At 39.9% G+C, this 13,893-nt stretch overlaps 1 protein-coding gene across 1 annotated transcript in view; it reads right to left on the bottom strand.

Annotated features, from left to right (window-relative positions):
- Positions 1 to 1,297: 1,297 nt before the first annotated feature.
- Positions 1,298 to 13,893, bottom strand: part of TSHZ2 (teashirt zinc finger homeobox 2) — a gene marked incomplete at its 3' end in the record, with an annotated part of 28,317 nt that continues 15,721 nt past the window's right edge. Inside the window, exon 2 of the mRNA XM_081322429.1 lies at positions 1,298 to 4,365. Coding sequence (XP_081178555.1) covers positions 1,298 to 4,365 — 3,068 coding nt within the window. The remainder of the gene's footprint in view (positions 4,366 to 13,893) is intronic.

A 13,893-nucleotide genomic window follows, 5' to 3' on the forward strand; every position in this document is an offset into this window, starting at 1 on the left:
TTTAAAAAAGGCATACTTTAATAAAAAAAATTAATAGAAGATGAACATGCTGCAAAGCAAAACACCATCCTCTAGCATAATAATTACTTATAGCAATACCTTTTGATTCAACAAGAACCTAAGTGCTAATTTCCTTCTAGTAAATGGTTACATGGGATTCTCCATCCTTTTCACAGCAGCCATTTTATAGAAAGGTCAAATCTCTCATGGCAGCCATTTTGTGAATGTGCCTACCACATGCTATCACTATTTGCCCCCAGCCCAAAAATGTTTCCCAATCTAATCCTAGATTAGGGGATCTCAAAGTAAAGAAAATGAAAAAGAGAAGAAGAAATATGTTTCAGAATTTAGCCTAATGGTTATAGATTGATTTTTTTTAGTGTATTGGGGGCATATTTAACCAGTCTTGTGCTAAGGCCTGGTGAAATCTGGAGGTGAAAAAAATTGTGTAAATTTGTTAGACTGGCAACAGCTTTGCAAACACAATTCAGCCTTGCCTGTTGAGAATAACTTTCAAAGAACTATGATCTGATGAGAGACACCGTCTGGAGATAGCAGGGACTAAATGTCACATAAGATATTATGTCTATCACTGACTTTTGGACTCTCTTAATAACTTAACATCTCTCCCCCCACTAAAAAGGAGAATATGATTGTTCCTGTTGATCCATAGGCTCTAGACAGCAATCCCCAAAACAGGCTTCATATTTCACCAGCAATGAACAGTGAGGGGTGGGGTGGGAGCAAAAGGCTCTTGAATTCATAAGGTTATTAAAATTAAGCAAGGGAATCCCATTATTGAAAACTGGACACTGAAACACCAGTTTGTAATGACTCTTGCTGTTGTGCTCAGACAAATGGGGGATATAGTTGCTTCAAATACTATAAGCAAACTCAATTTCATTGGGAATCATTAGAATGAAACATCCCACATGCTTTGCTTTTTCTATTGAAGGCTTTACAGGGCTAAGTTTGCTAAATAGAAAACATGGTATCAACAGCAAGCAAGAGAACTCTTTGTCTTTAAGAGCACATGACTGGGAAAAATGCAATGTGTAAAGTTTCTTTTTTCATCATGGAAACAGGCTAATGGAAGCAGCTGTCCATGCAAAAATTTGTCCCATCATGCAACAGTTACAGACAGAGAAGCCAAGGTCTGGAAAGGAATTGGCATTTTGGAAGGTAATATTTTCTTTAAATAAAGCAGAAGTGCTTTAAGAGCCCTCCTTTGATCAACATCACATTAAAACACTTTTTCTTTCTCTCTTTTGCAGTTAAGGCATGCATACCTTAGGAGTTATTCTTCATCCACTTCTGCTACAAACTGTGAATGATGTTCTGGTGACTTGCTGTGTGTTTTGCTTAGATGAAGTTTGACAGCATGTTTGCTCACAAATGTCCGAGAGCATAACTTACATTTGAACTTAGAGTCTGTGTCCTCTTCTCCAGCTATTGTTTCAGGAGATCTTTGAACTGAAATTCTGGAAATGTCTTGCTCTACCTTGGTTTGCTGCTCCACAGCCAGCTTGTTCATGTCTTTCATTTGGAAACCTAAATGGGATTCTAAATGGCCGATGTATGTTGATGGGGTTCTAAACTGAGATGCACAGTCACTGCAATAAAAGATGGGGTGTCCCTTATCCATGTTTTTCAAAAACTTTGTCCCCCCAGTTTTTCTGAGCTGGTACTTGACATTCGCCAGCCAATGGCTGATGGTAGTCATGGACAACCCAGTAAACTTGGAAATCTGCATACGTTCTTGAGGGCCCAGATCCGATAACAAATATTTGCCCTCCGACGTTTGGAAGAGACTGGATGCAAACTGGGCCTGCAGGATCAGGAGATGCTGAGGATTCCAGTTGGACTGCCTTCCTTTTCTTTTATGCAAAGTGGAGACTTCAGTTGAGACATCTTCGAAACGCCGAACGTCCATTTCCAGTTTCATTGATGGGATTCTGGAGGATGCAGCAGGTTTTGGAGTTGTTGCTTTGGGAAGGACTTTGACCATGTCTGCAATGTCAGACAGAGCATGCTTCTGAGGTGGGGAAGTACAAGACTGAGCCTGGACAGAGTCCCCTTTCTTATGCTTTGATTTTGTCAGGTCAATTGGTTGATCGTTGCTCTCAAACACATAATGCCTCGATGTAACATTGGCAGGTTTTGCTGGCGTTGATGCAGGAGACAGAACAGGCTTCTCTTTTATATTTAAATTTGGTTTGTGGAACAAAGACGTTGAACTTGAACTGGGGCTGGAGTTTGACTGAGGTCGCAAAGGCTCGTTTGCTTTGCCCAGATGGTTGTTCAGCACAGACTGCAGGGCACTGAGCGGATTTAAACCAGGCAGCTCTGAAGTGTGGTTCCCAGTAGGGCATCCATTGCTGAGAGATGATGTCACAGAATCCTTTGTTTTTATTTTTTCCTCCTCTTCCTTTGTCTTGTGTTCCTCCTTCAAAGGACTTAGCTCTGACTTTTTGGACTCTACACACATCTCAGCCTGAGGAGGAGAGTCTCCTTCATTCTGATATGGAGGAACCACATCTGTCTTTTTGCCATCTTTAATGTAGTCCTTATGAGCTTCCTTCTTGTGGTCTCCTTCTTTTTTCAACTGACTGCACTGGACTAGATTAGCTGTCATGGGTACTATAGGCATGACTTTCCATTTTGGAGCAATGGGCCTCAGTTTATTACTGACTGTTGGTCGAACTTGCAAAACTTGGGATCCCACCGGCAAGGAAGGCTTTGTTCCCTCAGAGAGCTGGTATGCTGCATGGATGCTGGGATACGCACTCCAGCTGGGTGCTCCATTCTGAGCTTTATTGATGGCTGTGGTGACAGTGTTTTCCAAAGACTTCAAAATGTCTCCACCACCTTTTGAAGCATCTTCTAAATCTTCCTCCCGGAGATACTGATATTTCATTGTTGGGTCCAGTGGTTTTTGAAGAGCATCTTCGTAGTCTTCATTTTTTACCACTTTTTCATCTTTGTTTGCTTCCTCAGATTTATTTTGCTTACTTTCCTTTTTTAGCTCTGAAGCCGGAGCTGTAGAATCAGTTGATGAATTACTGGAGGGTTTCGAATGCTGGCTGTCAGTGGCTGACGCATCAGAAAGCGACTGCATTTTTTCCACAGCCAAGGGATCCAAAACAAGTTGTTTCCCTTTCTTGGAAGCTGAGCTTGTGACTTTCAAGAAGTGACCCGTGACCATCATGTGGGTTGTGAGTTGCTGCAAAGTATCGTGGGAGCTCCCACATTCCATGCACTTGAGAATCTGTGATTTGCAAGCTTCAAACTGCCACGTGTAGCTGGCACCATTCTGGTAGCCATAACGATTGTTAGATGATAGCTGGAGATTGGCATTCTTATGAGAAGAAAAGGTGTCGGCAAACGATCCAGTGGTCGAATCTGGAGAGCAAGGCCTATTAATGTCGAACACACGTTTCTTATTTGGAGTTACCATCTTGGAAGATATGGTAGGTACCGGCTCCTTCAAAGGCACTTTTTGGTAATGTTTTGTTTTGATCATATGAACACTTAGGTCTTGAAGAGAGTCAAAAGAGTCACCACAGAACATACATTTCAGAACTTTCTGAGCATCTTCTTTATCCATGTCCTGAAAGGCCCTTTTCCGGGGCTTGGAATAGCTGGTAGATCTGTGCTTGTCTTTTTTATGGTTGTCATCTTGGTAATGGCCACTTTCGTTCATATGGACAGTAAGTTCCACTAAGGTATCATAGGCAGCGCTGCACTGCCTACACCGAAACCTGCTAGCACCTGTGAATACAGTTCCACACATTTTGCTGCTTTGCCTGTACAGCTGAACTGAGCTGAAAAGGTTCGGCTTGGAGAGTGGCCGGACTGGTAAACTCTGCTGCAAGCTTTTGGTCAAGGCATCCTGATGCCAATCAAAGTCACTTTTGCTTGCTCCATTTCTATTATCACATCCCCTCTTATCAGAACTGGACAGCTTGAGCCCCAGTCCCAAGCCTGTCCAGTAAGAATCTGAAAGGATATTAGCATAGACAGCTGTCATTTTATCCATGCAGCTATGTGCTTCTGTTGGATGTTTGGGATGGATATTGCCTTTGGAGTCTGATGCCTCCTTGGAGCAGAGGCTTTTAATGTCTGCCACCTGGTCGCTAGCATCACTGAGCAAGGATTCGTTTTCTGCATCCTGATTGGAGATATGACTCCCTGGGGAATCCTGGTAGCTGAAGCTTCCTCTTGGATCAGGGCCCACCTCATGTTCTTCATCTGTTCCTGGGTCGTTGCTACCCTGGAGATGAGCCGTGGAATTGCTCTCATCATCATCCTCTTCCTCTTCTTTTATGTCTTCCTCGTCTTTCAGATCATCTTCTTGGACGTAACCTGAAAAAGAATAAAAAATCTGTGAAATAAGTCAAATAAAAACAATGAACATTTATTTTTCTAGTTGCTTCCCCTACTAGAGTTTGGTTAATCTTCTATTTTTATGGACTGTTAGCACAAGATGTGAAAAATCCGGCAAGACTACTTGGTTTTATTAGCAGATAATCATTATTCTTTATATCTTATAGACATTTGGAGTTAATAATAGTAGTCAAATTTTAACCACCTCTTAATGGAACAGTCAGAAAAATTATTATCTGAGATCCTATTAAGACCATTAAAATTACATGATCATATGGATATTAGCTCACTTGAGAAAATTTCAACTGGCCAAATAAAAGTATTCCTGCTTCTAAGTTGTATTTTCAGGTACAACAATACTGTCAACATGATAGCCATTCAGAATGCTTGAGATGACAGAACAAATGAATGGTACACAGAATTGCACACAATAAACACATTTGGTAAATTGCTGTTTTTTTTTCTTCATAAGAATGTACACAAAACTTTTTTAAATTTTAAAAAAAAATCTTTTCAATGAAAAGGTACTTTTCTCCATAGCTTCTACTCTGAAAATTTTGTATGATCTAATAGTTTATCCCTAAATTGTAAAACGTATTCCAAAGAAGGGTGTGCTTCATTCTCATATGAATACTATACGATTTTCATTCGGCTTATAAAGGATGAAATTGTTATAATTCTGTATCTCATCCTGAATGGAGATGGCCATGGGTTCATCAAATAATTATGGCATTTGAATAAATGATGGTAATTGCATGGAAAATTAGATGGAAATCCCATAGAGCTCCACTATGAATTTAGCTGCATATGTCACATATGGATCTGCTGAATATTGGGTTAAATCCATCTTATCTTAGTTGCATACAGTTCACACTGAAATCAATGGGGCATTAGTTAAATCATCATTACTTTGGTCCATTAATTTCAGTGGGTCTCAAATTAAACTAATTTAATCTGGATTCAGTCCACAAGCCAAACTGCTGTGTCAAGCTCAATACTGCCAATTCTAAATGGCTATCATGTTCTAGCAATTTCTATTTGGGACTTGTTAAGATTAGAATAAGCTGAAATCCCGCTCTGCCAATACAAACTGCCCAATTTTAATTATTAGAAGCCATCCTATTATCCTCAACGTGTGAGTTAGGAAATTAGCTTCTTAACTTGTCAGGCTAATTTTATCTGTAATTTCAGCTTCATCATCAGTCTAATCTAAAATTTTACCAAAATTAAGACTGTTTTTATTACTTGGGATTGTTCCTGAGACATTACCTTAGGTTGATCTAAAATCTAACTCATCTCCTTTACTTTTATGAAAACTTCAATTGTGCCTAAATTTTCCCTTGCTAAGTAAGACATTTGTTAAGTGAATTTTGCCCCATTTTATGACCTCTCTTGCCATAGTTGTTAAGTGAATTACTGCAGCTGTTAAGATAGTAATATGGTACTTAAGCGAATCTGGCTTCCTTATTGACTTTGCTTGTCAGAAGGCCACAAAAGGGGACCCCATGATCCTGGGACACTGCAACCATCAAAAATATGAGCCCGTTGCCGAGCATCTGCATTTTGATCATTGGACCATGGGGATGCTGCAATGGTTGTGTGAAAAACAGTCATGTCACTTTTTTCACTGCTGTTGTAACTTCGAACAGTGACTAAATGAACTGTTGTAAGTTGAGGACTACCTGTGGGTACATTTCTCTTGCCGTTTTGTACTATTCTTTCCTGATGGTATAGTGAACCAGTAAAAAAAAAAAGCAAATGTGATAGACAATGTTAACTACTACTTAACAATACGGGGGGGGGGAAACCACCCTTTTTAACTAGGTTTTGACCTTTACAAAGCAGGAACTGAGAGATTTGTTGTTTTTAAAACTCCTTGTGTGTTAGCAATGAACACACAACATGAACTAAAGATTGGAAGGCTCCATCAAAAATGCCATCAAACAACTGAATTAGATTAGAATGCAAATAATTTTTAATTTATAAAGAAAGGAAGGAAGGAAATACATGATTGTATATTTACATATATATTTTAAGACACTCTTTCCCTCTCCCCCCCCTAAAAATATTCATTTGCTTTGGTATTTTAAGGCAGCCTTTAAAATACAGATGCTCGCAGTAGTTAATGAATGTGCAGAGAGCCCTCCAAATGATTTCCTTAAGGTTCCACCATATGGAAATTGTCACATAAATTGAAATGCAGGAGATTAATGCTTGATTAGTAAAACAGCTTCTGATAGAACAACTTTCATCCTTCTTTTTTTTCCAAAAAAAAACATAGTTGCAACCCTTTCAGTACACAAATTAAGGCCATTTTGTGCAATCAGTTTATTCGCACAAAATATATATTTCTTGAACAAGGGCAATCTAGATATAGAATTTTTTCCCCCAATATTGAGGTCATTCTTTACAAAATGCTAGTTGCCCTTTGACATTCCAGAACATTTAAAAGGATTCATCATGAAAGCTTGCTCAATCTGAGGTAATGCTGTCTTAAAAATATTGTGTTAAAAAAAGTAGATCATAGTATGTTTGATTTGTAAGGAGATGCGAGACATCTATAAATATCATATTTAATTTCACACTAGAAAACCAAATATACCATATGAATCAAGCAGTATCTCAATATCACTGAGATCGTTGATCTATCCAGCCTCATTATTTTTAATTCAAGAGCTCAGCTATTCTGTTTTCCAATTCTACAAAGATTCTTATGTTTGAATATGCTGTGATCTGGTTCATATTAAGTGGTGATCTACCATCTCTGTCTCCATTGGAGTAGTATGCCTAAACTCCAAAATGTGGATTGTGCCAGTCCAAAGAAGGGGATGTTATATCACAGTTCCTTAACGTAGTACCAGTCAACTTTATGGCAGCAGGTTTTAAAACAAATTAACATCCATGAATGCTACTCAAGGGCAAACCAATATTATGCCTGTAATACTGATTTACCTTGTCTGTGGAGATTCTCAGTCATTCATATCATAGTTGTCTCACAGTCGCCTTTTTCTTCAAAAGGCAACTGGACTGTATTTTTCCTTGAGGAAGAAGAAAGAAAATGTTTTGCTTCTCATCCAAAAAGCTTCATCGTATTCTGAATCAAAACTGATGAAGCTTCTTGGATGAGAAGGGAAATGTTTTCTTCTTCTTCCTGAAGGAAAAAAACAACAGTCCAGTTGCTTTCTGAAGAAAAAAGCAGCTTTGAGACCAATTTACCTTGGATATCAGCACTGCGTTTATGACATAACTTAATCTAAACTGCACTGTAAAATAAAAAAAAACGTTCCCTCTCCCTATTGCTCCCTCTGCCCCTAGTAATATATTTCGTCAGAACATCCAGTCCTCGACTTACAACCATTCATTTGGTGACCATGTGAAGTTATGACAACCCTGAGAAAAATGATTTATGACTGGTTCTCACACTTACAACTGCCTGAAACCACATGTTCAAAATCTGGACCCTTGGTCACTGGCATGGATTGATGATGGTTGCAGTATCCCAAGTTCATAGGATTGCCATTTGAAACCCTCCCAGGCAGCTTCCAACAAGCAAAGACAATGAGTGAAGCCGGATTCATTTAATAGGAATAGCACCTAGACTTATATACCACCCCATAGTGCTTTACAGCCATTTCTAAGTGGTTTACAGAGTCAGCCTATTGCCCCCCCCCCACACACACAACAATCTGGGTCCTCATTTTACTGACCTCAGAAGGCTGGAAGGCTGAGTCAACCTTGAGCCAGTCAGAATCGAACTGCCAAACTGCTGGCAGCCAGCAGCCAGCAGCCAGCAGAAGTATCCTGCAGTACTGCATTCTAACCATTGCGCCACCACAGCTTTAATGACTGTGCTTCACTTAATGACCATGGTGATTTATTGACCATGGCAAAAAGGTCATAAAACCAGGCATAACTTACTTAACAACTGCCTCACTTAGCAATAGAAGTTCTGATCCTGACTGTGGTCATAACTTGAGCACTATATAGTGAGGCTGCACAAATACCCCTAGTGCAGCAGTCCACAACCATGGTGGCTTTACGGCCCGGCTGGGGTGGTGGTGGAGAGGAGAACTGGGCCGTGTGAATGGAAGGCTGGCATGTGCATATGTACACATGCAGCTCTTGTGCAAGTGGCAGGCCAGCATGCATGTGCAAAACTTAACTTGCGTGAGCAGTGGGCCGGTGTGCACATGCATACGTGCCCACCAGTCGGCTGCTCATGTAAGTTGAGCTGCATCTGTGCACATGCATGCTCCAGCCAGCCACTCACGTGGCCCATTTCCAAAGAGGTAATGGCCTGGTAATTGGCCGTGGGGACCCCTGCCCTAGTGGTACAGCCAGTTTGGTCTACTTCTTAAGACACCAGGCTAGAAACCAGGAAACTGGCCAGTCACTCTCTCTCAGCCGAATTCGCCTCACTGGTTTGTTATTGTGGGAAAAGAAGAGGAGGAAAGGATACTAGGTAGGTTTGCTACCTTAACTTATTTATAAAAAATAAAATAAAATAAAGGCAGGATAAAAAATAAATAAATAGTCCGATTAACAGCAACATATCTGAACTTGAAGAGTTGTGTAGTTAAGCTAAACAAGTTGGTTGAACTAAATTGCATAGTGTTTCATCACATAATTTTAGTAAGGCCTATTTTTTAAAAAAACAAAACAAAACACATGCATTTCTTCATTGGGCTTTCAATTAGTATTTTCAGTACGACAAACATTGTTTTTCTATATATAGCAGGAAAGAGACTGCATTTTTGTCCTCCAAAATAACACCATTAATCCCTGCAATCCCGACAAAGCCCAAATTCCATCTGCATATTTTCATTCACAGAGACCAATTTCCCTTAAGACAGAGGCCCCCAACCATTTGGGCACCAGGGACTTGTTCATGGAGAGAGGTTTTTCCATGGATTGGAGGAGGCGTGATTTCATGTACTGCCTGCATCTCCTGGATGTGGCTTTGCTTCTTTGTGTAGACCAGTTTCTGGCATGCCGCAGCCCGGTACCACTCCACGGACCAAGGATTCGGGACCCCTGCCTTAAGATACAATTATTATGAAAGCAATTGCATAGTGCTTGGCTGTGGTGGGATTCAAATATGTGAACAACTGGTTATCTGTGTGGATGCCTCTTCCAGAAGTCCATTCTGGGCCTGAGCAACAAAAAATTAGCTACCGGTTCTGCTGAAGTGGTGCAAACCAGCTGAATCCCACCACTGGTGCTTGGGCAAGGAGTAGAGCAGTAGGAAACAACAGGTGAGGAAAAAAAAATAAAGGAAAATTGTTATTGAGGACTGGTAAGATCCTGCAAAGCCCTTGAATGGGGTTCTTTATAAAATCTGGGAGCAAAAGCCACACAGTCTCTTTTTTACTAAGCAGTTGTGTCTTTTGCCAACTACGTGTAGCTGCTGTGAAAGTTGTAATGGGCTGACTCAAGTTGCCTGCAGTCCTTGGAGCAGCTTTTGAAGCAGCCACAGGTAGTCCTCAACTTACGACCGCAACTGAGCCCAAAATTTCTGTTGCTAAGCAAAACATTTCTGAAGTGAATTTGGCCCTATTTTATGACCTTTCTTGCCTCAGTTGTTAAGTGAATCACTGCGGTTAGTGTTAAGTTAGTGACACTTAAGCGAATCTGGCTTCCCCATTGATTTTGCTTGTCAGAAGGTCACAAAAGGTCATTATGTGACCCCAGGACACTGCGACCGTCATAAATATGAACCAGTTGCCAAGTGTTTGAATTTTGATGATGTGACTGTGGGGATGCTACAACGGTCATAAGCCGATTTTTCAGGGCCATTGTAATTTTGAACAGTCACTAAATAAACTGTTGTAAGTGGAGGAATAGCTGTATAAAGATGGGATAAAAAAATTCTCCCTTCTCCTCAATTTAAAAGCTCAGCTACTCTAAAGATTTGAAGAATGTTACTTCATTCAACGCCGCCATGGGTTGCAAAGCGCCACATTGCATGAAGCAGCTTAACTTTTGGTTTCTGTTTAAAACTTTAAACCTTAAACCAACTGGAATCAAACAATCAAGCTGTTCTCCAGCCTAATCGAAATAAAAACAACAACAGTGAAATGTTTACAACGGGAAAAGCTTGCACAAAAGTGTTAAAGGAGGGGAGTGGGGGAAAGAATGGGCAAATTTGTCTATTTGAAAGAAATCTGAAACTGTGATGTAAATATGTTTAAAAATATTGCATAGCGATGTGGAAAGAAGGCAGAACAACCGGTAGACTGGAAAAATTAGAAACTGACAGATTTGGCTAGCTCTAGTGGGAAACACAATGTACACATTTACATGGTTGCTTTTCTTGCTATAATATAAGGGATTTATGTTCAGAGTAGGGCTGGGGCATTACTTTTTTTTGTATTTTAAGAAAGTATATTTTAGCATAAATATGCATACACCATTGTGAGATGATATGTTTGTTTTGTTTCTGGGTATCCTGACAGAACATTTTGCTGTGTGTGTTTGTGTGTATATTCCTTTTTAATGGTTTATAATAAAAAAAATATTTAAAATTTCAATAAAATATGTATGCTAGCAATAACTATGAAATTAAAAGTAATTAATTCTGTGTGCCAGAAATGACAATGGCCCTCTGTAATGGGAATTTTTCTAAGAAACATTAAGTAAAGCTGTACAATCTTTTGGATTCAAAGACAAAGGGAAACTTTGAAGGGTGCTGGATACACATGGAACATCTGTCTGCCACTCCTTAAATGAGCTATATACATTTTCTGGGAGCACACAGCAACCCTACATAATTGTGCTGATGAAATTCCAATGCATTTTCTTCAGTCCACATTTGCATGATGTTTGTTTGGGAAATATGTTGCTTATATTTTATCCATTCAATAATTCTGATGAAAGCACGCTTGCCGAAGAAAGGAAATGCATTCATTACAGATGTGCAGAGCCAATCAGATTAAATCTAAACTGCTGCTTCGATTCCACTCACTGAAAGGTTAAACACGTCCCCCCCCCCCCCGTCTGTATCTCTGAACACATTTGGTTCATATCTGATCTGGACAACAAATTAAAACTGGAAAGAAAGCCTTGTTATGCATGCTTAAATGGCCACTGAATCACGAGATCCATTTAGAGGGAACCAATTCAATTTGATAATTTGATTCAAATCAACCATCTCTCAGCCCTTAGAGGTAGTCCAGACAAAAAGTTCCAACACTACCTTTATTGTCAGGTTACAGGTTACATCCCACCCCTTGACTTTACAATCCAAGAATCTGGGGAGGGTCCCTTCTGAGACATTTCTCTCTCTCTCTCTCTCTCTCTCTCTCTCTCTCTCTCTCTCTCTCTCTCTCTCTCTCACACACACACACACACACACACACACAATTTCTTCTGCAGGTTAACATGCTTGTTAACTAATTGTTTGGAAGCGAGGTGGCTCTCATGTTTAAGACACTGAGTTGGAGGTTAGCAAACCCACATTTGAGACCCGAATGCTGATGTGGAGCAGGGTGAGCTCTTGTCCTTCACTCCAGCTCCTGCAAGGGACATGAAAGGAACCCCCCCCCCATCTGGGTGTGCTCCAGACAACAGTGATGTTACCAGCTAATCCTTTCAACCTGGAAGTGCCTTACTGCTTCCGATATGAGTGCAAAAACTGTTGCCTAATCTACTGTTCCTCCTCCTCTTCCTCCTCCTGACTCAAGGGCATTCTCACAAACTATTACACTATCTGATTTGGAAATGTGATTCAATTCAGCGAATCTGCCTGAGAATCTAATCCTGTCAGGCTCCCCAAACCAGGGAAAACACACAGAATTACTTCCAATTTCCTTTATTGTTCCTCGCCTATAAAGAGAAATCTTGCAAAACGAAAGCAAACTATTTGTATTGCTAAAGATACGCTCTGAGAAATTCTAGGGAGGAGCTACTGTACCTTGACTCTCTTCTTCACGACCAAACTGTCTAAAATACACTGTCTCTTGGTCCTCTGGAATGCAGCTGCTGCCTCCTGGGAATCTGGATTACATTTTGCCACAAATCCTCAATCTTAACACAGCCTTAATACTCATATGCCGGTCACTTTAAAGAAGCCTATGGAGATTCTCAGTCATCCAGGTCCCGATTGTCTCAAAGGTGCTTTTGGAAAAAGCAACTGGACTTTCTTTGTTATTCCTTGAAGATTTTTTTGCTTCTCACCCAAGAAGCTTCTTCAGTTTTGTAGAAAAACTGAACAAGCTTTTTGGATGAGAACCGGAACATCTTCAAGGAGAAACAAAGTCCAGTTGCCATTTGAAAAAAGACCTTTGGATCACTTTAAAAAATAATGCGCCATTTGGACACAGCATCATGTCACCCTTTGTGCCCACAGATACCTTCCTTGACGTCCAATGCATTTCTTGCCCATCTTATATAATTTTAAAGTTATTTTAATACAAATACAGTAAATGGAACAATAGCAGGCCAGAAATGAAAGAATTCACCTCTAGCATCATTTTTATTTACCAGGATTATTCTAGGATCCATTTATGTTCTATACGCATTCGGAATCAATAAAAACAGTGGGTGACTGTAATCCAGACCTTTTGTAAACATGCCAGACTACCTAGAGAGGGAAATAGAGAATATTCAGATAAATTAGAAAAGGTTACTAGTAAGCATCTTTGCTAGCTGGCCTTTGTAAAAACTGGCCTTTGTAAAAGCTATGTTGATTCTTGCTACCCAATGCAATAGAGGTCCATCTTAACCACTGTAAGTTTGACAAAACAGATGCCAGCTGTGAAAAATTCCAGTGCTATTTTAAGCTCCTAACATGTGTATTTTTTTCTTTACAACTGTTCTTTTAGTCTTAATCAAATGGATGTAGATTTAATTGATTACAGCTGCTTGTATTTCTGATTTCAGGTACATCCTTGATATACAGCAAAATACATTCAATTACTCCAGAAAATCAAATTCTATTAGGCTCTTGCTTGTCTAGTCCTTTCTAGGAACCAAACTAACATGTATAATTGCAGGGGGGAAAAAACCCAACTAAATAATTTGGATGTTTTTGCGCGTTCCCTCTCAGCCAAAGTGACACATTTCAGTTTGCTCAGAACAGAAAATTATTTTGTTCATAATGTTGACATATAAATTATTCCTATTTTTACTATTGTTAGATGAGGAACTCCATGGTCCCACAGTGCCTTAATATGAAATGGCCCAATCTGTACTCCGTTTTTTTTTCTTGCATCACAATTCACTTTTTATTATAGGTTGCTAGTGGTACTAATAAAAAGATGCTCAAGGAAGAGACACAAGTGATTTGTCCACAAGGGGGCGCTGCCAGGCAGAAGCAGAGAAATAACAATTGCTATCTCCACTGAAAACATTATGGCTGCCTTCCCCCCCCTCCAAAAAAAACACAAAAAACCCAAAAGCTAAAACAGTAGGCAATCAGGGGTAGGGGGTGTGAAAGACATTTCAGTCGGAATTTTGGAATCTGTAATCTCAGTATAAATATTTATCCCCCCCCCCCAAAAAAAAATT

Source organism: Vipera berus, assembly GCF_964194415.1.
Source record: "Vipera berus genome assembly, chromosome: 3".
Lineage (NCBI taxonomy): Eukaryota > Metazoa > Chordata > Lepidosauria > Squamata > Viperidae > Vipera > Vipera berus.